Source organism: Rhinolophus hipposideros (genome assembly GCF_964194185.1).
Source record: "Rhinolophus hipposideros genome assembly, chromosome: 23".
Taxonomy (NCBI): Eukaryota; Metazoa; Chordata; class Mammalia; order Chiroptera; family Rhinolophidae; genus Rhinolophus; species Rhinolophus hipposideros.
The window spans coordinates 15,041,507-15,069,491 of record NC_138069.1 but is presented as its reverse complement, the minus strand read 5'-3'; the positions used below and the strand labels follow the sequence as shown (position 1 = coordinate 15,069,491).

At 42.2% G+C, this 27,985-nt stretch overlaps 1 protein-coding gene across 1 annotated transcript; it reads left to right on the top strand.

Moving 5' to 3' along the window:
* Window positions 1–592: 592 nt before the first annotated feature.
* On the top strand, window positions 593–22,372 carry DNAJC18 (DnaJ heat shock protein family (Hsp40) member C18). The gene is made up of 8 exons (XM_081034950.1): window positions 593–712; window positions 2,400–2,586; window positions 7,598–7,743; window positions 9,936–10,121; window positions 10,841–10,950; window positions 11,959–12,068; window positions 13,934–14,106; window positions 18,968–22,372. Exons 1-8 carry the CDS (start codon window positions 673–675, stop codon window positions 19,090–19,092), a joined length of 1,077 nt encoding a protein of 358 aa, XP_080891076.1. The 5' UTR covers window positions 593–672; the 3' UTR covers window positions 19,093–22,372.
* Window positions 22,373–27,985: the final 5,613 nt, after the last annotated feature.

Sequence of the window (27,985 nt, the reverse complement as noted above, 5' to 3'; positions counted from 1 at the left end):
GATAGAGGCTCTAATATCGGTTCCAATGTGTGCCTGCCTTTTTCTTCTTTCTCTACTCCTGATTTCTAATGGTCCTTCTAATTACTCTGTCCTGAAGAGCTAGGGCATATCCTGACTGTCCTCTAACTACATAAATCTACCACCCTTTTCTACTTTTGGTGGCTCTTAAGTTCCCAGGGTTGGATTTGGCATCCCCAAAACCTGTCTCTGAATCTTCAACAGGCCTTAGCGTATATTTTAAAACGACATCTTGAGGAGAAAAATAGTTACACTGTCACCTTCTAGCCCACACTTTGCAAAGCCTTTCCCAAGCAGGATCTCATCGCGCCTCCTTGAATGTCCCCCGTGTCCCCCGTGTCTCCCCATTCTACAGATGAGGAAAAGTGAGGCTCCCGGGGTCCACAGTTTCCTGCGGTGAGCCACTGGCCGCGGAGCAGTCAACTACCAATAACGCACCTCCACAGCCCTCGCTTTCAAGTGTCGAGCCCCTAACTCCGTGGCATCTCCGAGGGCCCCCCTCCGGGAGCCTGCCGGGAGTTGTAGTCCTACTGTCCCGCAGCTCCTATGGGTTTGACTACAATAACCAGCATGCCCCGCGCTTCTCGTCCCCATATCTTTCAGCCTCAGGCGAGGGGGAGTCTCGGCTGATCTGCTGACTAGCAACCGACCGATATGGCAGCAACTCTGGGCAGCGGGGAGCGCTGGACGGAAGGTATACCAGGTCCTGGCCAGAGGGTCGGAGAGGGCGAGGTTCGGGAGAGATCGGGAATAGGGCTCTTGAAGGTGCCCGAGGGCTGAGATCCTGGGCCGGAGGTGAAGGATGGAGGCCTATGAGAAGATGCTGAGCCTGAGTAGGTTTCCGGACGAGGTGGGGGACCACCCAGGGCAGGGGCCGGGATCCAGAAACCAGGAGCGCTGGCTTAAGCAGTGGAACCCTCCGAGAACCGAGTCATCCGTGACGACTTGTTGCCTCCGGCCCCCAGCCCCGCCCCGGCCCGTGCCCCGCCCAGGGCCCCCGCGGCAATCAGGCCCCGCCCGCGCCTGGGTGGCCCCGAGGGTCAGCGGGGTGATGCTCCGCTGCTCTCCCACAGCTTCCTTTCTCGGCCCTTATCCTCACCTCCAAACTGGGCCGCCTGGTCCTCGCTCTCGATTTGGTCTAATCCCTGCAGCCTGTACCAGGATGGATAGGCCGGCCTTTTCCATCCAACAGTCAGACAGAATATTGATCCAGTACCTGTTATGTACCCTGCATTATGCTGATCCTGCAGCAGGGATTTGACAGACGCGGGCCTCTGAGATCACAGAACTCTCAGTTCACTGAGGGAGTTTGACAGGTAAACAGACAATTACAAAACAGGGCCAGTAACGCCTGGGCTAAATACAGCAAGGTCATGGGTTTGGGAAGCACCCAACACAGTCTGGGCGTCAGAGGAGGCCGCATAGAGAACGGATTACGTTTGATGACATAAAGGGTGCACTGGAGTTAGGCTGACTTAGCGGACGAGTGTCCTAGGCAGAAGGAACAGCATTTGCAAAGGCACAGAGAAAAGAAACAGCATTGCTGATTTGAAAGGAGTTTGGTGTGGCTCAAGCATTCTTGTAGACTGCAAAAGAGCATGTGGTAAGAGATGAGGCTAGACAGGCAGCCTAGGTCCATGATAAGAAATCTGGACAAGTAGCAGTGGATAGTCACTTAGTGGTGTTAAGCAGAAGAAAGATGTTTTTACAGCCTTTTCCATACCCTCCAGATAGGGCATGAGTACTCTGCCTTCTTTGACTTGATTGCTATGGCCCTCTTTACATTTTGTAAGCATTATGATTAATTGAATCTTCTCCCTTTAAACTATAACCTCTTTGTGGTCAGGAGTAGGTCTTACCTGTACATCTCCTTGATCTAGTTAACCAAATGTCTTGTACATATTAGTTCTATTACTGTTAGTTAAAAGAATTGAATTCACCTCTACTTTCAACCTTAGTGGTGGGAGGCATTGCAACAAAAATATTATTTTATGAGCTATGTTACTTCTGACCATGGACCACAGAGAAGTAGGCTTCCCTACACTGCACTAAAGGCAAAATATTGGGCAGATGCCTCTTGAGCCCCTTTTCTGGTTCCAAGTCAAAATTATTTGCTGACTGAACAACCACTGCAGGTATGGTAGACATTATTATGCTTCATGTTTATGGCATTTTAAGTTGTTCGTGGTTGCCTCCATATTTTCTGAAGGAAGATGTTTGTTTAGTTTTGTATGGATGCTTAAAAGTCAGCATGAGGTCAGTAGTCTGGCCCTCACATTCACTGGCTCATGCCTATTAGCAGCCTCCGAGATAGCTAAGACAAGTAGCAAAGATGATTTGTAGGCAGACTGAGGCCTAATGGAGGGGCTGTTGCTTTCCAGCTTACATTGATGCAATTAGAAGAAACAAATACCCAGAAGACAGACCTCCTGAAAGTCATGACCCCTGTGGTTGCTGCAATTGCATGAAGGCGCAAAAGGAAAAGAAGTCTGAGAATGAGCGGAATCAGACCCGGCAGGGTGAGGGGAGTGCCACTTATACCGAGGAACAGCTGCTTGGGGTACAAAGGTGAGCTTGTGGTGGGATTAACTGAATGATTTTATGTAGGTGCCTGGCACAGACAATGTGCTACATAAGTATTGAGTACTTATTATTATTGTTGTTGAAGCACAATAGCTTCTTGGCCTCAGAGGCAAGACTAGGTGAAGTGGAGTATTAAGGTATAATCTCAGGTTAGCTGCCCTACTTCTACTGTAAGAGAGGCAAGAAAAATCAACTAAATATAACAGACATCTATATGACATTCTACTCCAAAACAGCAGAATACACATTCTCCACAAGTGTACATAGAATATTCTCGGATAGACCATATGTTAGGCCATAAAACAAACCTCAATAAATTTAAAACGATTAAAATCATACAGTGTATGTTCTTGGAAATCAGCAACAGAAGGAAATTTGTGAAATTCACAAATGTGAAAATTAAACAACATATTCCTAAATTAACAAATAGGTCACAAAAGAAATCACAAGGAACATTAGAAAATACTTTGAGATAAATGAAAATGAAAACAACATACTGAAATATATGGGATACAGCGAAAGCAATTCTTAAAAGGATATTTATAGCTGTAAGTGTTCATATATTTTTTAATAAGATCTCAAATCCATAATCTAATATTTCACCTTAACAAACTAGAAAAAGAAAAGCAAACTAAATCCAAACAAGCAGTATGAAGGAAATAATATAGAGTGGAAATAAATGAACTAGAATATAGAAAAGTAAGAGAAACTCAACAAAACACAAAATTGTTTTTTTGAAAATCAACAAAATTGATAAACCTTTACCTAGACTAACCAAGGAAAAAAGAATACTCAACTAAAATCAGGAATGAAAGTGGGGATATCACTACCAATTTTACAAGAATAATAAGGATTTTAAGAGAATACTATGAACAATTGTATGTCAACAAACTAGATAACCTAGATGAAATGGACAAATTCCTAGACAGATACAAACTACTGAAACTGATTCAAGAAGAAATAGAAAATCATATAGACCTACAACAAATAAAGAGATTGAATTAATAATCACAAAACTTCCCACAAAGAAAAGGCCAGGCCAGGATGGCTTCACGGTGAATTCTATTAAATATCTGATGAAGAATTAACCAATCCTTCACAATTAATTACAAAAAAATACAAGAGAAGGGAACACTTTCCAACTCATTCTATGAGGCCAGTGTTAACCCTGTAACCAAAACCAGACAAATATATCACAAGAATACTAAACTATCAATCAATATCCCTTATGGATATAGATGCTAGCAACATATAAAAAGGATTATATACCTTGACCAAGTGGGATTTATCCCAGGAATGCAAAGTTGTTTAACCAATGAAAAATCAATCAATGTAATCATATTAATAGAACAAAGGACAAAAGCCACACGATCAGTTTAATAGGTGCAAAAGAAGCATTTAACAAAATCCAATACTCTTTAATGGTAACACTCAACACAGTAGGAATAGAAGGGAACTTCCTCAACCTGATGAAATCTGTCTATAAAAATTCCACAGCTAACATACTTAATGGTGAACAATTACATGCTTTCCAAGATAGGAACAGGACACAGGACAAGAACAAGACAAGTATGTTCAGTCTCGCCACTTCTATTCAACATTGTACTAGAGGTTCAAGCCAGGGCAATTAGGTGAGAGAAAGAAATAGAAGCCATCCAGATTGGAAAGAGAAAGTAAAATTGTATTCACAAATGATATAATCTAGTGTAGAAAATCCTATGGAATACACACACACACACACACACACACACACACACACACACTATTAGAACTAATAAATGAGTTCATCAAAGATGCAAAATACAAGATCAATATACAAAAAGCATTATTTTTCTATATACTAGCAATGAACAACCCAAAAATGGAAAAGAAACATTTCACTTATTACACCATCAAAAAAGTTATTAAATGCTTGGAATAAAATGCTTAGTAATAAATTTGACAAAAATGTAAGGTTGTACATTGAAAACTACAAAACTTCCTCATAAATATATACAAATTAACCCAAAGACAATATAAGACCTAAATAAAAGAGCTAAAACTCTTGGGAGAGAACATAAATGTAAGTCTCTATGACATTGGATTAGGCAATGATTTCTTGATATGACACCCAAAGCACAAGCAACAAAATAAAAAATAGGTAAGTTACACTTCATCAAAATTTAAAACTTTGTACTTCAAAGATACCATCAAAAAAGTGAAAAATCACACCATAGTACAGGAGAAAATATTTAAAATTTTATATCTGATAAGGGACTTGTATCTAGAACATATAAAGTACTTACAACTCAACAATAAAAAGACAAATAATCTAATTAAAAAATGGGCACAGGATTTGAACAAGTATTCCTCTAAAGAAGATATACAAATGGCCAATAAGTACATGAAAAGTTGCTCAGTATCATTAGTCATTAGGAAATGTAAATCAAAACCACAATGAGATACCATACCACCTCACACCAACCCATTAGGATGGCTATAATAAAAAAGCTGGACAATAATAAGTATTGATGAAGACACAGAGAAATTGGAACCCTTGTATATTGCTTGTAGGAATGTAAAATGGTGCAGGAAGTTTGGAAAACAGTATGGCAGTTCCTCAGACAGCTAAAAGTAGCCTACGACCTAGCAATCCACTCCTAGGTATATACTAAAAGAAAGAAAAATATACTTCGACACAAAAGCTTGTACATGAATGTTCATATAGCTTTATTTATAATAGCCCAAAGATGGAAACAACCCAGAAATTCATTAACTGATGAATTGATAAACAAAATGGGGTCTGCATACAATGAATACTTTTCAATAATAAAAAGGAATAAATATTGATACATGCACATGAATGAGTCTTGAACATTACATTAATGAAAGAAGCCAGGCACAAAAGACCACATGTTGTATGATTCCTTTCATATGAAATGTCCAGAATAGATAAATTTATAGAAACAGAAAGTAGATTAGTGGTTGCCAGGGGCTGGAGAATGGGAGAATAGGAGTGTCTGCTAATGAGTATGGGGTTTCTTTTTGGGGTAATGAAATGTTCTGGAATAGTGATGATGGGTGCACAACCCTGTGAACATACTAAAAAACCACTGAGTTGTACATTTAAAAGAGAGAACTTTGTCATATGTGAATTAGAGCTCAATAAAGCCTGTTATTAAACAAGTACATTTATAAAAAAAAAAGAGAGGCAGAGGAGTACCTACCATGAAAGCAGGGATTGGAAACGGCTGGGGTCCAAAGGATCCCCATGGGCAGCTCTGGAGGAAGGGCCCTGACTGACATTCTAGACCCCGCATTATAGCCCAGCCGGTGTTCCTGACTAACTGTAAAATCTTCAACAAGACTCTGGGCTGCTGCCTGCCTAACGGAATTGTGTAGTAGCAGACTTGAGACATTGTAAATGCCCATCAGTAGGGGATGTATACACATCCATAAAATGCAACAATGTACAGCTTTATAATATTGTAATAATACTGTATAATATAAAACTGTATAACAGATGTATTATAATAGGCAATATTTATGTGATGTCAGATGCCATCAAGCTCTTGGATGAATACTTTATTTAATCCTAACAGCTCTATGTGGAGCACAGCATAGGGGATAGAGTCACTGGAACTGTAACAGCCATATACGATGTCAGAGGGCTGGTAGATTAGGGGAGGGGGGTTATCACTTTGTGAGGGGTGTAAATTTCTAACTATTACATTGTTTTGTACACCTGAAACTAATAAAAATAATCATAACAGCTCTGTGAGATATATTAGGTTGTAATTGCCGTTTTTGCAATTATTTTTAACCTTTTAAACCGCAGTTACTTTTGTACCAATCTGATAGTTATCATGATTAGCCCATTTCAGAAGACAGCACTGAGGCACAGAGATGTACACAGCAAGATCAGATCCCAACTAAGACATTTTGACCCCAGAGTTCATGTTCTAGTCCGGCAATTATCAAAGTGTGGTTTGGGAACCCTAAGGCCCTTTCAAGAATCTGCAAGTTTAAAACTATTTTCATAATAATATGAACACATCATTTGCCTTTTTTCACTCTCTTTCTCTCCTGAGTGAGTGTACAGTGGAGTTTTTGAGAGCCTACCCAATACGTAATTATCTCATCACTGTGTTTTAAATTTGTTTTTTCATTTTTAATATGGTAAATATTCACAGACATAACTCATATAAACAAAAACTCTTTGGGGGTCTTCAATAATTTTTAACAGTATAAAAAATTTCTGAAATCAAAAGTTTATAACTGTCACTCTAGTCTAAACTTTTGTCCTATACTTCTCATCTCTATATGCTATGGCTTAACCTCTGAGATAAATTGTTAGTTTTAAGAAAAAAAAAAGGCAAGATGTAGAATGGTGATTATAATTTAGAAAGGTGATTTTAATTACCAAAAAACTGCCATTTAGGTAATAAAAAAATAGAGAGCTCTCTGTACATATACCCACACTATACATAGGATTCACAGAAAACTAACAGCAGGAGACTGGGGACAGGCAATGTGGAAGCAGGAAGATTTTTCACTGTATGCAGTTTAGTACTGTTGGATATTTTTAATAATATACACATCTTATACTATGTGTACATTTAACTTTTAAAAACAAAGTTTAAAAAGATAGCCATAAGGAAGAGAGAGAGAGAGAACAAATAGGGTGGTTAGGTGTTTCTTCCAGCTTTACTATGGTTCAACTCCCAGGACCTTAGCCTGCACCTTGATGGTAAGGATTAGCATACTTGTTCTATCCACTTGCAGGGCTATAGAAAGAATAAAATATTCGATGTAAAAATACTTTGAAAGGCATTAAGCTCTCAGTGGGAGGAGGACATTGTTAATAACTTTGAATGTTTCATTAATGTGTTCAGCAATTTTCTTTGAGGTTTATTTTGGGGCTCACAGATTGGAGGAAGGATCGATCTACTATTTTGCAGTGAATTGAACAAAAGGGGCCTTTGTAAACATACGTATTTCTGATGTGTGTTTTTAGGATTAAGAAATGCAGAAATTACTATGAGATTCTGGGAGTTTCTCGAAATGCCAGTGATGAAGAGCTTAAGAAAGCTTACCGAAAACTCGCCCTGAAATTTCACCCTGACAAGAACTGTGCTCCTGGAGCGACAGAGGCTTTCAAAGGTCTGATCCTGAACTGATGCGTAATTCTGCCCTCCTTGTGATATTTGGTCATAAGTTTGCAGCCTCCCCTGTAATTGTGTCATAAGGCCACATGCAGGGTCTTTTTTTTTCCTGCCACACCTCTTCAGTAGTGATCACCCGCATAGCTCCCTCCTGTCTTCATTCACTTACCTTAATTTCTTTTGGAAAAAATATTTGGTTTCTCTGTAATACCTTTTGGAACCATTCATCCATTGATTCAGCAAATACTGATTGAAGATCTAGGTGCCAGGTGTTACCGTGAATAAAACAGACATGATTCTTCTTGTGGAACTTACAGGCTGGGGGCTGCTAACAAGTCGTGCCTAGACAGCATTCCCAAACTTCTTTGACCGTGGAACTCTTTGTTCGTGAAATCTCTGTGTATAAAAAGCATAAATACAGTTATAAATCAAATCTTTCTTCCATGAATTTCCATGATACTTTCAGAAATATATTTTTTAAATCATTTTGGATCCAATGCATAAATAAAAACCTTACTTAAGAGCTTCACCACCAGTGAAGTCAGTGATTCAGGCAAGGATTATCAATGGGTGCTAAAACCGTTGGGTGATAGGTTATTGTTGAATAGGATATTCATATGATGTCAAAGTATCACCCCCTAGGATATTTATTGATTACAAAGGGGGAAAATTCCTCTATAATGGAGATATCTAGCTGTCACCACTTTAACCAATTGATGCAACTGACCCTCCCCAAATATTGGAATAACCTAACCTTATGTGGTATAGCATCTATGTGGTATTCCTGCCAAAATGTTTGACTTGAATTTAATAATGAGGAAATGATCAAAATATGGGACATTCTACAAAGAACACTGACTTATTCTTCAAAAAATTCAATATAATGAAAAGGTGAGGAGACTGTTCTAGATTAAAAGAAACTAAAAGAACATAAAACCAAATAAAATACATGAACCTTGCATGGATTTACTGGGTAACAATGAATTGATGTTCATTTTCTTAGCTGCGATAATGGTATTGTGACCATGTACGAGAATGTCTTTCTTTTTAGGAGCTATATGCTGAAATATTTAGGGGTGAAGTGTCATTATATCTGCGGCCCACTTTCAAATGATTCAGCAAAAGAAACGTATATATATTATATACATGTTTGTATGTATGTACAGAGTTGAGGAAAGCAATATGGCAAAATGCTATATAGATTTGAAATTTTTCAAAACAAAAAGTAAAAATTGATAAATCTGAGAAATTTTAAAAAGCCAACATTTACCTCAGAGGACAATCTACTTTTGTTGATGTTCCATTGTGAATCTAGCTCCCCTACAGTTTCTACAAGGAAACAGATAACCCACATTCTCTTTATAGTTTCATGTAAGAGATCTCACAGACTAATGCCTTTTCTCTGATAAATCTGCCAGATTTCAAGGGATGTGAATGTTTGAGCAACTTTAAGTTTTTTTGTTTTTTTCTGCTTAGCTGTTTTATTGCTGTAAACTTTTAATACAATTCCCTAGGTGAAAGAATCGTAAAGAAATGCTCTTTCTGACTGTGTTTCTGATAGTGTTGACTGAGTCAGAGGTAGGGGGTGAGAATGTCTTAAAAGATTTTCTTTTGAAGTTTTTTTTGATTGCAGGTACATGTTGTATGTTTAAATGAAATTGGACCAATAGGGAGGAGCGGTCATGGTAAGCGTATATAATCTATTCAGTCTCTGATCTCTCATTGAGACATTGGAGATACATTTCTTAATCTCTACAAAGACCATTTTCTAAAGGAAGCTGAAATAAGATTGTGATGAGTGAGGGCTTTGCTTTTAGCCAAGCAATAATTTTACTGATTATTTTATTCAGGTGATTGTTTCTAGACTTCAAGTTAGACCACCACTATTTATGTATAAACTGTTTCCAACCATAAACTATTGCTCTCAAGTGAAATAAGAACACATATTTGATGAATGAGAGCAGTAGTTCTTAGTTCATCTTGAGTCCAGTGTTGTTTTTGGCTTTAAAAATTCGATCATGGAAAATTTCAAGGGCAAGCACTCTGATGAACTTTCTGGGCCCAGGCACCTCCCTTGGGCTCCTGTGAAGCTATCCAGCACTAATCAGCTCTGGGCTCTTCATTGCTGCTACCTGGAGCTATATAGCAAAGACAGTAATGTACTCAGATGCTTTTTGGTTTTGGTTGCAGCGATAGGAAATGCCTTTGCAGTCCTGAGCAATCCTGACAAGAGACTCCGCTATGATGAATATGGAGATGAACAGGTGACTTTCACTGCCCCTCGAGCCAGACCTGATAATTATTACAGGGACTTTGAAGCTGACATCACTCCAGAAGAGCTATTCAACGTCTTCTTTGGAGGACATTTTCCTACAGGTTAGTATTCGAAAATTATCATTTAAAAAATATATGTATCAGCAAGCTCCTTTTGAGGATTTGAATAGAGGGACATGGTATGGTGGAAACAGCAAGAATTTGGAATCAAGTACCTGGGGTTTGAGGCAAGTCTCTAGCCTCCAACTGTGCATGATTCTGACCAAATCACTTCGTGTCTCTTATTTTGTTTCCTCACGTGAAAAATGGGGATTATGATACCTACCTCACAGGGCTGCTGTGAAGATTAGATATTTTTAAGTGCTTTATAAATAAGTAACAAGATGCCTATTATTATCATTATTGCAAAATAGCAACTAAAGATAAAAATTTAAAAAGTACCCCCAGAGAGTTGAAGCTGGGGTAATTAAATGCTTAGAAAGTAAGTTGAATTTTATGAATTGCTATTAAAGATACTAGAGACATAATCTGATATTGGGCAAGGAAACAAACATGAGCATGTCACAGAGGACTCACGGCCCAAAAGCTTTCTTTACTAGCTTTTTGGGGTTCTCTCACTCACTGATTACAAAGGACTATTTAAATAAAGGCAGGAGAGCTAACACATTCTATGTCCAGCTAGTTCACTTGGCGTACCTACTGCTTTGATTTTTCTACGGGGTAAGATGGCACAATACTCTGCCCTCAGAGAAGGACCTTGGAAAAGGCAAGGAAAGAATGTCTGCCACATCACATACTAAGGGTTTTTCTTTCTTTTCCAGGAAATATTCATATGTTTTCAAATGTGACCGATGACACCCAATATTACCGCCAGCGGCACCGACATGAGAAGATGCAGACACGGAAGGAGGAAGAAGAAGAAAAACCTCAGGTGCCGGAAGGACAGAACTGCTGCTCATAGACACTTGTACTGAGTAGCCTTTATGGTGTCTGATCAGGTTTTAGAAGTTCAACGTTCAGAAATATGTTACTAAAATGAGCTTTAGTTAAGTTGAGGCAGTAGAAGAGCTGGGTAATGGGCCCAAATAGGCCAGAATGGTACCCCCGCTTCTTTGGTAGCTGTCTCAGTAAATCAGTTCCCCTGTGGGCTGTCTTGATCAAGGTTTCTTGACTGAATAAAAAAGGAACCTGCTTCAAAATATTCAGAACTAAAAGGGGGTTAAGGTAAGGGATCAGGGGGTCTCATGGAGCTCGAAGCAGGAAGTGCAGCTGGACCTCAGGGCAGATGAGAATCAGGAACAGGGGTGGTCAGGCACCCACACAGCTGTGCTCCCCATGACTAGTAGAGGCCAGATTGTCTCCAGTTTTCCCACTTCCCTGCAGTCTGGCTTGTTCTACTTCTCCTTGCAAATGGCCAGTCCGCAGGGCCTAAGAGTATGTGTCCTTTCTTCTAGTGACTGCCTAGCAGTGAACAGTGATGAATCTCAATTCCAAATTCCTAGCGGGGGAGAATGTGATTATTTCCTGCTAGGGTTAGATGTCTCTGAGTCTGTTCAGCTGTGATCAAAGCAACAAAGTTGCATAATACTAACATAGTCTCCTGAGAGTCCAAGAGGCTCATCCAGAGGCATCTGCTTCACTGGATGCAGGGGGTGGGGGGCTGCGGGAGAATTACTAGGTGTCAATCCTGGTTGTGGGCGGGCCTCCTTCAGCTTTCTCAGCAGAGAGAACAGAGTCGTTTGGTACTTCTCAGCAGAAAGTACAGCCTTTCAGAAAAGCCTGGGGCTTTGTGCACTGTATTGGTAATTTGTATTTTCGTTGGGAAAACAATCCTGTTTTCTATTTTAGTATGTGTGCCGCCGAAGCGAGCACAATCCTGTTTTCTATAAGCTTTATACTAATGAAGAACACTTACACCAAATACTTTTTTCTTTTTCAGACTACTTATTCTGCATTTATTCAGTTACTTCCAGTTCTTGTGATTGTGATTATATCTGTCATTACTCAGCTGCTAGCTGCTAACCCCCCGTATAGTCTATTCTACAAATCGTAAGTCAAATATTCATAAATCTTAACAATCTGAAGGGTGAAAGACTTTTGGGTTTTTCCCATACCTTACTAACATTTCATTTCACCTTTTGTTGTAGAAAACACTAATTTTGCGTTTAAAGGAACAGCTGGATAGTAATAGTGCAGACTCAAAACTAATGTGGGCAGTTTCCTGTGTCCTCAGGATACGAGTTGTTTTGTTCTACAGCGACAGCGACATCATCTGGTCAATTGCAGAGCGGCAACAACTAGTTGCTGCAGGATTAATAGAATAACCCCAGTTTCAGATTAAATCCTTATCACTCTACGTTAGAGTTAGAAAGGATCTTATTGAGCTTGTGATAGTATCGCTGGATTTCTGTAGGTCTGGGAACATAGTAACTGAGGTCCAGTGATTCTTTTCAATTTAAGAAATTGCAAGAAGAGGACATTTATTCATGATAAGGCTTCCTAGTCAACCCATAGTATCACATTTCTTTGCTTCAGCTGAAAATATAGAAATTCATTGTAATGTCTGTAGATTATGACCTCTGATGGGAATGTTTTTATTTCTTCAATTAATTCAGTTCTCAAAGTTTGGTCCCCAGACCAGCATCATCAGCATCAAATGGCAACATGTTAGAAATCGAATTCTTAGGCCTCGCTCCATATCTACTGAATCAGAAAGTCTGAGGATGAGAACCAGCAATTTGAGTTTTAACAAGCCCTCCAGATTATTCCGGTCCACACTCAACTTTAAGAATATTTATTTTTTAAATTAATAATGAGAAATTAGTCATTACTCTTTATTATGGTTTAGTAGCTAGAAACCTTACAAAATATGGAGTCCATGGGGCAATATATAACAGGAAGAATCTTTGTTGGTGATCACTGAAGACTCTCATTCTAGGTCAATATCTTTATTTTACAGAGAAGAAATCAGACTCAGAGAGAGGTTATTGCTATCAGTTCACACTGGCCTGATCCTCCTATTTCCTGATTTCCTAAGTTCTTCCATCTGCTCCCGCTACCTCCTTTCTTGTCAGGCCAGTGGTGGCAGTAAGGAACCTGCTAACAGCTTCCCAGAGGAAGGTGGGAGCAGTCATAGCCTGAGCTCTTAGAAATTCAGCAAGATCCTTAAGTCGAGAGATCAAAGGAGAAGCCTGGAAAGAGGTCAAGTGTAACTCATTTGAGATAGAATTTGTCCAGTTGGAATAAATCAGCTTGCATTTTGCACATTGCTGTCACATTGTTCTAACTTGAATTTGAGCTCCCTTCTATACTTCCCTATGGTTAGACTTTAGTTAACCCAGGCATGTTAATGTTTCTGAGCCACAGATACCACTGGATATCTTAGACCCACAGAGAATTAGCTAGGAAGCATCACTGAAATCTCTTGTCTGAGTTTTTTTGCAGTTCTCACTTAGCAGCTGTGTGTGAAGTACTTATTATTGTGTTTTAAGGATTGATGCTAGGTTGGTCATGTACAAAGCCTTCTGGTCATGTACAAATAGTTTACTGTGACAATCAGTTCATTCACCCAGCATTTACCAATAGCCTACTCTATGCCAGGTCCCACACAATATACAAATTGTTTTTTTAAGCATTAGCGTTCTACTTTTAGCGTAAAAAGCAGAGTAAGAGAGGTGAATCCTTTAGAGAATAAAGTAACTGTCCTGAGGCCGAATCCACAGTATGAATATGCTCAAAGAATAGCAATTATGACATTATACTTACTGCTTTGCTAGGGAAATAATAAATGTTAAGTGCATCAGAACATGATATCTTCATCTCCCCTATGTCAAGAGACCTGATTGTGATCATGACATATGTGAGGCCAATGTTAACATATGAGAAGCTTACCTGAGCCTCTCTCCTTGTTTCAGGGCCATGGGCTACACCATTTCTAGAGAAACCCAGAACCTGCAGGTGCCTTACTTTGTGGATAAAAACTTTGACAAGGCCTACAGGGGAGCATCTCTGCGTGACCTGGAGAAGACGATAGAGAAGGATTACATTGATTACATACAGACGAGTTGTTGGAAGGAGAAACAACAAAGTAAGACGCTGTAAAAGGGCTTTTAGCTGGTGGTCGTGCTTCCAACCTGGCGTACCCAGCTTCTCGATCCCTTGTCTCTCCTAGTTGGAGTTGCACATGTTTATGTGAACAGAGAGAGGACAGAGGCCCATTCAGGATACTACCAAAAAAAAGAAAAAGGAAAGTTTATTGACAGGACACATGTGGCCAGGACTTGGAAATCTTAGGAACTTAGGCAGGCAGCACTAATTGCCTGTCTATCTGTCTCTGAGTCTCTGCCTCTGTCTGCCAGCTGCCTTCCTTTGCTTCTTCAAGCTCTCCTCCTTCGTAACCTTATTTTCCATGGTTTGTTTTGGTTGCTACCTCATCCAACTTCCCCAACCCCACCAGTCATTGGCTCCCTTCCATATCACAAGCTTCCTCTGTAAGTGTTAATTGCTTGCTGGTTTGGTCCAATTTCCTAATTTCACATTTTCCTAGAGGGAAAGCTGATTGATCCAGTCTAACTTTTTGAGCCAGACCATAGGTTTGTAGGTTGTTGGTTTTGAGTCCTGTGTCCCTCCCTTCCTATCCAGTTGGTTTTGACCATACTGAACAAAAGTCACCCTCCCTGGTCTGCCCCTTCAGCACAGGTGGGTGTGAGCAGGCCTTCCACTCTGTTTCCTTCTCTGGAGACAATGAGGGTAACATTAAGGGGGGAACTGTAAGCCAAGTGTCTGCCACATGGCTTTCAGTTCCAGTGAGTGTTAATCGGGAGTCCTGGTAGCAACAGTAGCGCTGTCTCTCAGCCAATATGTTCACCTTTCATGCCACTGAATTCCACATACACACACACACACACACACACACACGCACACATATGCACACACACCATTAGTAACTGTATCTTATAAAACTTGGCTTTGGTAACTTTTAAAAAGCAAACTCTAATGCATTTTAAAAACCTTATTACTGGGTATTATTAAACATCTAAAAGTGTCTTATAAAATTAGCTCTTCAGTCACAGTGCTGCTAAGCCCTTGCTGACCCATCGCATATCCCAACCCCACCTCCAAGTTAATCTCGCCTTCCTGTGTGTTCCTAAAGCACTTTATTCACCAGCTAACACAGTAGTGCTCTCGCAGTGTCAGTGTTCTGTAGGTACGTGTCAGTCTCCGTGCTGGACTGTGGGCTCTCTGAGGAGAACAACCACGTCTGAGGACTTTTGTGTCCCAGGCACCTGGCATAGTCCTCGCCTCAGAACAGGTGGTCAACAGATCTTTTGAAGAGAGGATTCTCAGGACTGGGAAACAATGGAAATGCTGAGGAGTAGTCATCACATAGCAGGGTTAGTGTCCTAACCCGAGCCCTTAGCGACCTTCTCCCTGCTCTCTCCTTCTGTAGGGCAAAGCCCACCCGAACTCTTGGGTGCATTAGGAGCGTGGTGGGCAAGGGCTCTGGGGTGTAAAGGGAATTAAGCAGGAGGAGGAAGTCGCTTTTTTATTGGAAATACACTACCTCATGTTAAACTAGGTTTTGTAAGTTTGCAAAAATTAGGAAAGAATTTGGAGCAAGATAAAGGCCTTAGACTAAAAGGCAGTATATTCGTGGATTCAAATCAGGTAAAGGCCACAGTGTGTGTCCTAAAAGTCCCCCGTTGTTTTGGCCCCTGGGAGGGTTTTGAATTTGTTGCCTTCTACAAGAACTGTATGATCTGCACTTCACATTCTTCAGACACACACCCACCCACACACATACCCCAGCTGGCACTATGCAAAGAACTCATGGTAAGGATTGCACCTAATGTGGCTTATGTCCCATCCCCATGAGGCCTAGTTTCAGGGCTTCGGCACTCTCCAGGTATAAATAAAAATCCAGTGAGTAAACTTGGTGCATGTACCCACAAGTTCCAAATGGTGGGTTATCAGCACACACCCCTTAAAAGTCTATTTCTGGCATTTAAGGATGGTGGCTGTCCGGAGCCTCCACACAACCCAAGTGCCATTTGAGACCAAGCAGCATCTGCCCTCCGGATCCAACAGCAAGTGCAGCCAACAAGGTTAAATTTAGCACTTGGAGGTTGTAAAAATAAACCCACTGGAGAACAAAGTTCACTCTTGGCACAATACCGAATGGAAACTGATTTTAGCAAAGTTAGCCATTGTCTTTCAAAATCTTTTGTTCATTTCTTTTCCCTGCTCTTCCTTAGAAGGCTTATTGTGTGTGAGCTTCTGTGAGTGATCCCTTCTTATGAACACTAATTGCCCTGTTTTCGCCTTCCTAGCTACATCTAGATAATAAACCTGATGCCAAGGGAAGTGGCCATGCCACTGGGCTGGGCTGGAGAAAAGTAATGGGCAGGAACCGCCTCCTGGCCTGGCGAGCTGAGCTGGGATCCTCGCCCTGCCTGACAGAGGAGCACTTCTTTCCATGGCCTGGAGCAGGGTAGCAGAGTGGGTAGAAGCTTAAACTTTGAAATGGGGATAAATGCACTTCCTTCTAGAAGGGTTGTTGGATTATAGAAGACGGTATGGGTATAACGCTTAGCAAGGTGCCTGGCACACAGTCAGTGCCTAGTACCTGAGGAGTCCAGGCCTTGCTAGACCGGATGCAGCACTGTCTCGTGGGGCTGGATTGTATGGGTGCTGGGATCTGTTGGGGTTTTACAAATGTCAAGACTCTCAACCGGGCTTTTGTGCAGTGTTCCTGGGAGAGGCTCTGGGGCTCACTTCTCTTGACAATTTGCCTGAGTCAGTTTACCTTGAAAGCTCAATTCTCTGTCCACCTGTTACAGTGGAAATCAGGGCAAAAGAAACATTTTGCAAAGAAGAAAAGATGTTCTCTGGATCCTGCCCTCCCAAAGATTTTTTTTTTCTCTTAGAAGTTATTGAATATTAACAGAACTTGTCAAAAGTAACATTTTCATTGAGTTAACCTTTTGCTTTACTGAAGAGCAAAAGGATTCATTGGCAGTTGGGAAAGAAGTTTCTCTAAGCATGGACGTGGAGGTGTGGACCATGGTTCCTTGAAATAGTGACCTGTGCAAGGTCATTGCTCGGAAGCAGGGGTCTCAGTCTCTAGAGCATTGAAACCTCGTTTCAATGAACTTGATGAAAAGCAATGTTATGTTTTGAGAAAAGCATTAATATATGTGCTGTTATCTTTCATCAGCTTGTTACAGTGGTCTTCAATGTAGAACATAGTAAGAATCACTATCCTTAATGTTTTCTGGAATGAGATTTCAGTCAATGAGGCATTAAGATAAGCTTGGTAAGCAAAAAAAAAAACACCTAAAGAAATAAAAAAAAATAATAAAAGAACGAGAACGAAAAAAAAAACAACAACCCTAAAGAAGTCATTTCAAGGAAAAGCAAAGCCACAGAATCTGATCCTTAACTATGATTCCAGAGGACCAAAGGGATAGGCTGATTTTGTAGACGCCTCTTGCACAGCTTTCTCACATGCCAAAGGGGCCAGAGAAATGGAGTTAGTGGGACACTAGGTAGGACACAGGAGCAGAGGGCTTTCACTGGGGTGTGGCACATGATCCTCCATGAAGTCCTGTCACCTGCAAGGATGACCGTGCCAAGGCCAGCTCTGGCTAGCAGGCACTGCAGGCACCCATGCCAAGAGAAGAGAGCACATTGTTCTGGAGCCTAGGAGACGTGCTGCTTGCCAAGCAACTGCTGGGCTGGGGCCCAGGCTCTGAGCCCCCATTGTAGAGGGAGAGTTTTCATGCATACCCACCCCTCACCCTCCAGTCCAGCACTTAATCTGCACTTTGGGCCTTACTTGGTGTAAATAGAATCATTGTGAGCAGAAATGCCAGACAGTGTTTTGTGTTGACAGAAATGTATTCAGAAACCCATGCCCATTGTTCCCCGTTTTAATTCCTATTTGCAGGCAGTTTGCTGATTAATCTGACAGGTGCCTCTCATTCCACCAAGAGAAACAAAATCTGTCAGCAAGATGATTAAGAATGAGCAGACACATTTCTAAATGATTAAAATAGCATTTTCACAAGTATGGTCCTTTAAACAACGAGTTGCTGCGGGCTGTCGGAGGCTTTCAGAAGCCACACAGCCCATCCAAGCATGCCATCATGTTAATACACAACACATCTCTGGAGGTGCCTTTCAGGCCTTCCCTCCTAAAACTGTCCCTGAAACTTTACAGGAGAATAAAAAATAGAGGCAGCCAACCGGCGTTGAGTCGGGGAAGACAGCAGAGATTACACTCTGGTTAAAAATAGAATGATCGTCTCCACCATGAAGAGAGAATGAAATTCATTTAGTCAAGGAGACAAAGGTCACCGGGTCCAGATTAAGCACTTTTAAAAGAGCCCAGCTACCTTTGGCCTTTGAGTTAAGAACCCCACATGTGGGGAGGGAATGAAGAAAGCCGCCAGCAACTCGGCCTTCTGCAGAAGGCATACCCACCGGAAGTAGGCTCTGTGTCACTTAGCACGTACGAGCTATGATCCAGCAACACGGGAAAGAAGGAAGCAGCTGTCTTTGTTTCGGATGACGGGAACAGGCGATTGGACTCCATTCTCTCCTGACTGCTATCTGAATACCATTCGTAGGAAGACTGTGGAACAGTCTCCTCTTACTGCACATGTGCGGGCTTCCTAAGTCTGGTGCCAAATGTTCTATTGATAAGAACTAAGTAAGGCTGGTGCTTTTAGAATAGAGCGCAGATAGTGTAGGACCCCAGGACCACAGGTGTCCTTTAATCCTTAGCACCTGGTGTAGCTGCCTGATACATGTTTCTTGAATAAATGAGTTCCTTAAATTTAATTGAAAGAAAAAGCATTAAATAAAGGAGTTTTGAGTCTAGGAATGTTGAAATGAAGCAAAGGAGCTCAACTCTTGATTCATTGGTTACCTCTTTTATCTTTCAGAGTCGGAGTTAACAAATTTGGCGGGATTATACAGAGATGAACGACTGAAACAGAAAGCAGAGTCGCTGAAACTTGAAAACTGTGAAAAACTTTCCAAACTTATTGGCCTACGCAGAGGTGGCTGAGAGGATGATAGTCCTACACAGGGTTGGGGTTTTGCTACTTATTACTATTTATGTTCCTAATTCCATTTTATAATACAATATTAGGAAATGAACATTTTACAATTTGCTAACTTTGTTTGATGGGCAGCGTTGAAGGCGCTTGAGCATGGAGCCAGCCAGACTTGTCATCACAGACTCCTTCCTGGGCATCGGCTCCAGGGGGCAGGAACAGCTCATCTAAGTTGAATTAATGGCAAAGCGTTGGATTCAACCCCCTTGCTCCATGCCTGCCCTGCCTCTAGGAATGTAGGCCCTCCCAGAGCACATCCATGTTTTCTTTCTTCCCTTCTGTACGTAAGTCTCAATACCCCGTCATTCCTAGGCGTAGCCAAAGCAGCTTAATACTCGTTGTTTACGACATGCACCAAGAATTATACCTCTCCCTTCATGAGAGTTGTCACCTCCCCTAGGATTCTGCCTTTGGAACATGTCCCTACTCCTAGTTCCATGTTCTAAGGGGAATGTGGAGAAATGTAAACTATTATAGAAACTAAATAGTTTTCTATTTGCCTGATCTTTATTCTGAGTTACTAGCATTAGCAAACTGTCTGATTTCAGTTTCTTTTACTTCCTCTCTCCCTTGCAGAGGGTCCAGAAATTAAAAGCTATTGAGTGAAACAGTTCAATGGACAATTTAGAAGAAGGAAGCAGGGGCCAGGGCTGAAGGTAAAATGTAATAATTAGTGCAAGTTCACCAGTCCATCAGAGAACCCAGAGAATGTTCTTTTTGTCATTTCCCTTTTCAGCTGCCCACTTTAGCTGGTCCCTACACCCCACAGAGGTACAGCGGTCAGACCTAAGAAGAGGTACTGCCAGCCAACCGGGCTATGAGGGTCTGGGGTTGGCCCCAGCAGTCACTGTCTAACCCGGCGCCCTGTAGTTTGTGATATGAGATGCTTTTCCATGTAGTCAACATTTATTGAGTGCCTAGCATGAAGCAGGGGCTCTCACATATATGTTCTTAAGTTAGCCTCCTCCCAGCTCTGTGAAGTAGACATCTTATCCCTGCTTCTATGAATGAGAACATGCACCCAGATAGATGAATGGTTGACCTGGGTCACACACTGGTAATGGCAGAGCTAGATGCTAGGCTGATTATCAGGTAGAAAGTGTGAGATCATCCCCATTTCTCAGACGATTCTGGCCAGGTTGGTAAAGCAGAATATTTCCCGAGGATACCCCTGTCCCCCCGGCCCTGTGACCCTGTATCCTTTCTATGGCAGTCCTGCATCCACTCAGGACACTTTCCTGGTCTTTAGAAAGCAAGCCCCTCCCTACACCAATTCTGTATACAAAACATGAGGTCCCTCAAAGACAGGCAGCCCTTCCCACTGTTGACAAGAAAGGGCATAAGTTGTTACCTGGGCCATGTAGTTCTGGGCCTTCCTGCAAAGACGAGCTACCAGGATTGAGTGGCCCAGATTGTCATGAAGCCGAACCTGGAAGGAGAGTCATCTACTGGTGACTGTAGTCTACACTCCATATTTTTCTCAGAATGGAAGTAAAGTTCCTGTTGGAAGGAGAATCTACATGAAAACTGATTTCCAAAGTAGAATTTCTCCTTTGGATGGATAGCCATGATTCAGGCAGATGTGTCTAGCATGATTCAACATGTGGGCATTCCACAGGTCAGGATATGCGTCCAGAGGGAAAGAGTGGGGCTTTGGTGCTGGCAGGGGACAACTACTCAGCTATGAAGCGGGGGAGCAGCTCCAGAGATAGCCAGATTTGCTGCCCACCCATGTCTATCCTCCAGGGTTTTGGGGGCTTCCTTGATCCTCTCTGAGTGACTGAGGGGATTTACATGGTAAAATGTGCCTGTAAGCCAGACAGACTGATGGAAGATTTTCCTGTGTACATAAAAATCAAAGCTTTCCTCTCCCCAGCCCCTGCTAGAAAATGGGCCATAATTAAACTGACTTGACAAGTTAAAAGACCTGTTCTAGCTGCCCATGAATAGTGTAGTCACATATTTTATGGATTTCATGGCAGACATGAGTTATCTGTGATGATACTAAATAGAGGCAATACTAACTAACTCCAATAAATGTCAGGTCTATTGTCTGTTTTTATAGCACTGATGGTACTGTTTTATTTATTACCTAATAGACCACAACATTCACATCTTGTTTTCCTCAAGGGAAAGGTATTTGCATTCAGTTGAAGGATAGTTTAATCTATTTGGTATGGACCAGAATATTGTTAAACTATAATTTCCTGGGTTATATTTTAGATGGGTTGTCTGCATGGTGGTAAAAAATAAGCGTCTTCCTCTTGCCTACATCCTTTGGAAGGTTTCCTGGTCATATATAAACTCTTGTGGTAATGCTTTTTCTTGCTGTCAGAAATTGGCTGCAGCTCTAGACCATATCTATGAGCATCAGTACAAATTGGAGACGTGGTATCGGAGTGGAGCTGAGAAATGGGGCTTGAGGCTCAAGTGGAAACTGAAGCTCTCAGTGGTTAGAATGAAAGTGCTTTCTGCACTGCAGGATCAGCAGTGAGGAGGGAAGCATGAAAAGCCTCACCACAAAGAACACTGCAGCTTGAAGGAATCCGTGCCCCCAGATTAGCAATTTGAGATGGGGTTCATCTCAAACCAGAAAACTTCTGAACTTCTTTGATCACCTCCAGCTTGGAAGAAGTGACCCGAGGGAAAATGCCATTGCTATGCTTCCTGTTGGTAACTATTAGAAATTACACTGAGCTCCAAACCTCACTGGAACAGGGCGTCCAGCAGCCTGGCCAAGCTATGTGGTCTTCTCATTTCCATCCTCACACTCAGGACTGGTTCTGAAAGGAGGCACTGCCAGGATTCCAGAAGGTTTCTGTTCCAACTGGCCAACATATGCAAGTAGTCTCTGCATGCACTGTTCCTCACAGGAGCTAGCACTTAATTCGTATTTATTTTAGATTCATTTAGGTGTAAGCTTATTGTCCTGATATATTTGTTTTGGGAAAGGGCCAAGTTACTATACATATTTTTTGAGCCTGCATTGTTAATACCTCGTGCAGTGACCACCAAGTAACTATATATCCATGTGTTAGATATTGATTACATCATTTGCATCCCACTCAGTATTTGGAATTAAAGATGTGAATGTTCTGTGACCAGAGCCAGGTTTGACATAGGTGGAATCAGCTCTGGGTGGAGTCTGAATCCTGAAAAATCTGGTCACTTGATCTACTGCATCTGGACTGAGTGTATTTTAACAGAGAAAGCAATTAAATGACTTTATATAAAAAAACTGCTTTATGTTTTTCCTTTGTTCTTTTACCTTTGCCCATAGCATCCTTTTGGAACCACACATGAACCTCTTCAGCATTCATTCTGCTTTAGTCCAAGTTAGCTTTGTTTAGCCTGAGAGAACTATAACTCACCTGCATTCTTTCCCCCAGATCCCCCTACTGCACATATACCGTAGATCCACTCTTTTTAAGCATTAAGCCTTTAGGACTTTAGGTTCTGGTCAGTGTCAAACTCATGATCAAGACAACAATAACCAAACCTCAAATTAGAATAAGGTTTTAGTTGAATAACGATAACGTGTTGGCCTCAGTTATGTTCTAGCTCCAGACTCACGACCATGGATCGCATCCCCTGGAGAGCAGACTAAACAAGGCCATGACTGACACCAGGACCTGAAGCCATGATCAATTGCTCCCTGCCGTAGCCCCGACCAATCAGTAGAGCCCACAACGCCAACTCCCATAGTAACCACGATTAGTAATTTTTCTCTTTTATAACTTGGCTACTAGAAGCCATCAGAGAGTCAGGTTTTTGAGAGCACAGGCTCGCCTGTGTCTCTGGGATTGGTGCCTGTGGACCCCGCACCCCAGCCCAGAGTGATAATCACTCACCGGACAAAATCACCAACGACCCTCTGTGGACTCACCCGATGGGCGATGAACACAGATGCCAACTCCCTAAATGAACCTTTACTTTCTTTCTTGCAAACTCCTGCTTGTGTCTTTTATTTTTTTTTCGGATTTGATGCCCGCAGGCAAGCCGACTCTGAGTCTATGGTAACCCTGGGCACTGCGTACTGCCTGACGCCCTGGGAGCCACTGAAGACTAGAGAAGCTGTCGACCTCGGTGCCAGTCTTCCCTCATCCATCAGTGGAATTACTGGTGTTTAGAACAATAAATAGCATTGGTGGCATCACCAATTCTGCATTTGTTTTCTAGCAGATAACTGCAACTACAGCATACTATATCCAGTGTACGGATCAAAACTACTGAGCATCTGAAATCAGGTGTTATCCCAGTTCTTTGCTGGCTTTGTTCCCAATGGCCCACATTTAGGAAAACGGGTTTAAAAATAGTTCATTGTCACCCCAATAAATTTAATTTAAAAAAAATAGTTCAGTTGGGTCCTCCAGAGCCCAACTAGTCATAATAAACCCTCTCATTTGGAAAAAGATTGCGATGAGATTCAATTCAACAAAGATGGAGAATTCACTATGTCCCAGGTGAGCTGAGTTTTCGGGATGGGGGTCAGGAACATGTGAGACCCATCACCAAGATTCCTGGAGATCAAATCTTATGGGGAACCCATATTTAGACAATGTTCCCAAATGGGATGCTTGTCAAAGGGGAGACGAAGGGGAACTTGGGAATATATAACAAAGGAATTTTATCCAGTACGAGGGATCAGTTAAAGCAACTGATGAAGAGATCTGAAATACAATCACCCTTCCTAGAGTACAGTGATTTTTTTTTAATGGAGGAGATGGAAGCAACACTAAGTACTCCTATTTCTATGAATAGAAGCACCATCCATCCAAGTACAAAAGTCAGAAACCCAGGAAACTGTGCGGTAGACTTGATTTGGAGTCCTCCAATGGACCACACCTAACATTCATGCCCTTGAGTAGTCCCCCTTTCTGATCTGGGCTGGCCTTTGACCTATAATCCATAGTATGTGGCAAAACTAGAAGCTTCCAGTTTAGCCAGGTGTCATATTATACCAACTAACCTGAAACCACTAAGCTAGCCACATAAAGAAGGTATGCAGAGGAGAACCAAGCTGGCAGAAGGAACTGAGAATCCAGACACGAGCTGTTTATGCAAGTTGATGGACGGAGCAGAAATGAGCTGCCCCACCAAGCTTTCTTCAAGTTGCAAAATCATGAGCAAATAGTAAAATGGTTGCTGTTTTAAGCCATTAATTACATTGTGTGGTAGTTTGTTTGCAGCAGTACACAACCAAAACACCTCGGCTCCCGTTTTCCCACATCCCCCCCATCATTGTTAAGTCGGAACAGTTTTACCTCCAGAACATCCTAAATCCATCTACTCTATCAACTCTGACACCATCTGATTCCCAAACTACCATCCACTTCCTTTGATAAAAAAACTACCGCAGTAGCCTCACAAGTATAAGTAGTCTCTCCAATCTGCCCACCTTGCTACAACCAGAGAGATCTTTTCAAAGCAAAATATCATGTCACCCTCTTGTTTAAAATGTTTCAATAACTTCATTTGCCCCCAGAATAAAAATCACCAAAGTCCTTAGCATGGCCTAAAGCTTAACAAGACTCTACCTCTGTTTGCCTGGTAAATCTTTTTTCTTTTCTGCCATACTATCCTTTAAATTACTACACTTTGCCAACCCCTTTGGCCCCAGGGACTTTGTATACTGCTCCCCCTTTCTGGAACTTTTTCCCATTCACCTGGCCCATCCCCATTTGCTAAGTGCCTACTAGGTTTCAGCTCACACATGACTTCCTCACAGAAATTTTCCCTGACACCCCAGACTGAGTTAAGTCTCCCTTTAAAATACTCATTCCTTTCTTCCTGATCACCTGTCATGGAGATAATGCTATTTGAATAGACTTAATTTGAGATTTACTTGTGTTTATTTGGTTATGGTCTGTCTCCCCCACTCGACTGAGTTCCAGTCTGGTTTTATCTGAGCTGAACCCTGAAGGGAATGACATGACATCTGTCAGGACTTCCTCTGGAATTACAGCCCAAATTCTTTGAAACTACTCCCATCAAAATGTGGGATGTGGGGCCGGCAGGTTGGCTCAGTGGGTTAGAACACAGTACTCTTACCAACAAGGTTGCTGGTTCGAACCTCCCATGGGCCACTGTGAGCTGCGCCCTCCACAACTAGATTGAAACAGCTACTTGACTTGGAGCTGATGGGTCCTGGAAAAACACACGTAAAAAAAAAAAAAAAAAAAGTTTGACTCCCGCATGGAATGGTGGGCTGAGCCTCCCTCAACTAGATTGAATATGGTGACTGAACTTGGAGCTGAGCTGCGCCTTCCACAACTAAGATTGAATGACAACAACTTGACTTGGAGCTGATAGGTCCTGGGAAAAACACACTGTTCCCCAATAAAGTCCTGGAAATATACACTATGTGCGGACAGAGCCCCAGAGAGCAGTTTCCAGGCTCTCGGCCTCACATGGAGGGGTGCTGGCTCAGGTGTAGATGGCCATCAGCTGTGGCTAGTTGGCTGTAAGCTGTAATCAATGAGCCATTGACACGAATATAACTGCCGTGGCTACGCCAGCAGAAAATGGGGGCTAGCAAGAAGATGGGGGCTGGCAAGCACGGATTACAGTTAGCACAGCGGATTGCAGCTAGGGAGGAGAGTCCAGGAGAGTGGAGGAGAGTCGGTCGGTTGGCTGGCTGCAAAGCGGACAGGAGGTCGCATGTCGTGTGAACCCAGCTGCCAGCGAGAGTATAGTGGTATGACTCTCCAACCTATGGCTCCGTGGGTGTTCCTTTTTGGCCTCACCATGTCCTGTGTTCTTATGTGGGGAGCTGGACTAGAGACCCCGCAGGCCGCCCTGCATGACACACTATTTCCCCTTTCCCAATAAAATCTTAAAAAAAAAAAAAAAAAAAGTGGGATGCGTACCCTCTCCTTGAAGCTGGACTCTGACTCCTTGACCAGTAGAATAAGCAGAAATGAGACTATGCTGCTTTTTAGGCCCAGGCCTTAAAACACTGGCATCGTCTCTTTCCTATCACTTTGGATACTTTCTCTTGAACCCAGTCACCATGCTATGAGAAAGCCCGAGCAGTCCATGGAGAAGAACAAGACCTTTGGTCCTCAGCTTCAGATGAGTTCCTACCTGACAGCATCAACTTACCTTTTACGTGACTGAGTCATCTTGGTAGTGGAACTTCTAGCCTTTCCTCCCCCACCAATCATCCCAGCTGATACTACATGGAGCAGAGATAAGCTTTCACTCTTGAACCCTGCCCAAATTGAAGTTTCCTGAGCAAAACAAAAAAATTTTTTTAAGCTGTAAAATTTGGGTGGTGTGTTATACAGCAATAGATGACCAGGACGACAACTCGGCAGAAAAGCGGTGTTCCTGGGGCAGGATCACAGAGCTACTGTGATGTCCTGTCATCTCGAGCCCCACTGTCATCTGAGCCCTGACTGGCCAGAAACCCATAGTGTTTGTTGACAGAGAGAGTAGAAATCTGTGGCAGCCCCTTATGTCCATGCTGGTATGCAGGGTGAGGACCAAGACCCAGGGTTCTCTCTTGCTCATGACTTCCCATCCCCAGGGAACTGGGTTCTGCCTGAAATGAACAAGGCAGCCTATTCTAGTGAATGTCGCGTGGCAAGGGATATTGAGCAGCACCTCACAAAACCTTAGAGAGGGGATACAGTTCTAGGCGAAGATTCAGGGATCGATGCCCCAGAGAAATGTGCAGCTTTGTCCACGGTGATTCAGGTGAACATTCACACTTGACAGACCAAGTTCCAAGAAGGCTTGGTGCTGAGGCACACAGCTGATACATATAGCATCCTCCAGGCCCACACTGTCCAATACTGCAGCCACTAGCCACATAAGGCTATTTAAATGCAAATTGTAACTAATCAAAATTTGTAAAAATTTAAAAAGCAAGTTATTAGTCACATGAGCAGCATTTCAAGTGCTGAGTAGCCCAGCTGTGGCCAGTGGCTGTGGTGCTGGACAGTGTAGGTGTAGAGCATTTCCATCACAGAAGTCCTACTGACCTGTACTGTTCTGGACCCTTTAAGATTAGCCAACAGAAATGGCCTTGCCCTCCAGGACATGAGAACAGACACAAGAAACAAGGAAAGGGGTGGCCAGTTGGCTCAGTGGTTAGAGCGCAGAGCTCATAACACCAAGGTCGCCAGTTCGATTCCCACATGGGCCAGTGAGCTGCACCCTCCACAACTAGATTGAAAACAACGACTTGACATGGAGCTGATGGGTCCTGGAAAAACACACTGTTCCCAATAAAATAAAGAAATTTAAAAAAACAAGGAAAAATAAAACAAGGGCTACCATCGGGAGACCCACAGGAATAGCCACTTGTCAGACCACAACATCCCGCTGAAAAACAAGCCCCGAGGGAGGGAGCTATGGGGAGCAGCCTGAGTGGCTTACCTAATCTTTCAGCTTCCCTTCCTGGTCACTAATAACATGTTTTGGCTAACTCCTTAATATAGTCATTACCTGCTTGCGGGTATCAACTTCCATAACTTTAAGTATCTATTATGGTAAACAAAAATGTTCCTGGTTAAGAACATGGACTCTGGAATCAAACTGCCCACGTCAAAACCCTGTTTGGAGGCTTAGTAGCTTGGGTGACCTTGGGCAAGTTATTCACTCCCATAGAACCTGCATTTCCTCATCTGTAAAATGGGGATATTAAATCCTACTTCCCGAGGTTATTATGAGGATCACGTGAAATAATACTAATATGGCATAATGTTGTCACGAAATAGTGAATACTTGATCATTATTAGCTCTGATAGTTCCCAAACTTATATTCTTTGGGTTTCAAAAAAACCCTCAATGGGGATTTGGTGAAGATGTGTGATCACCTTATCCTTCCCAATCTCC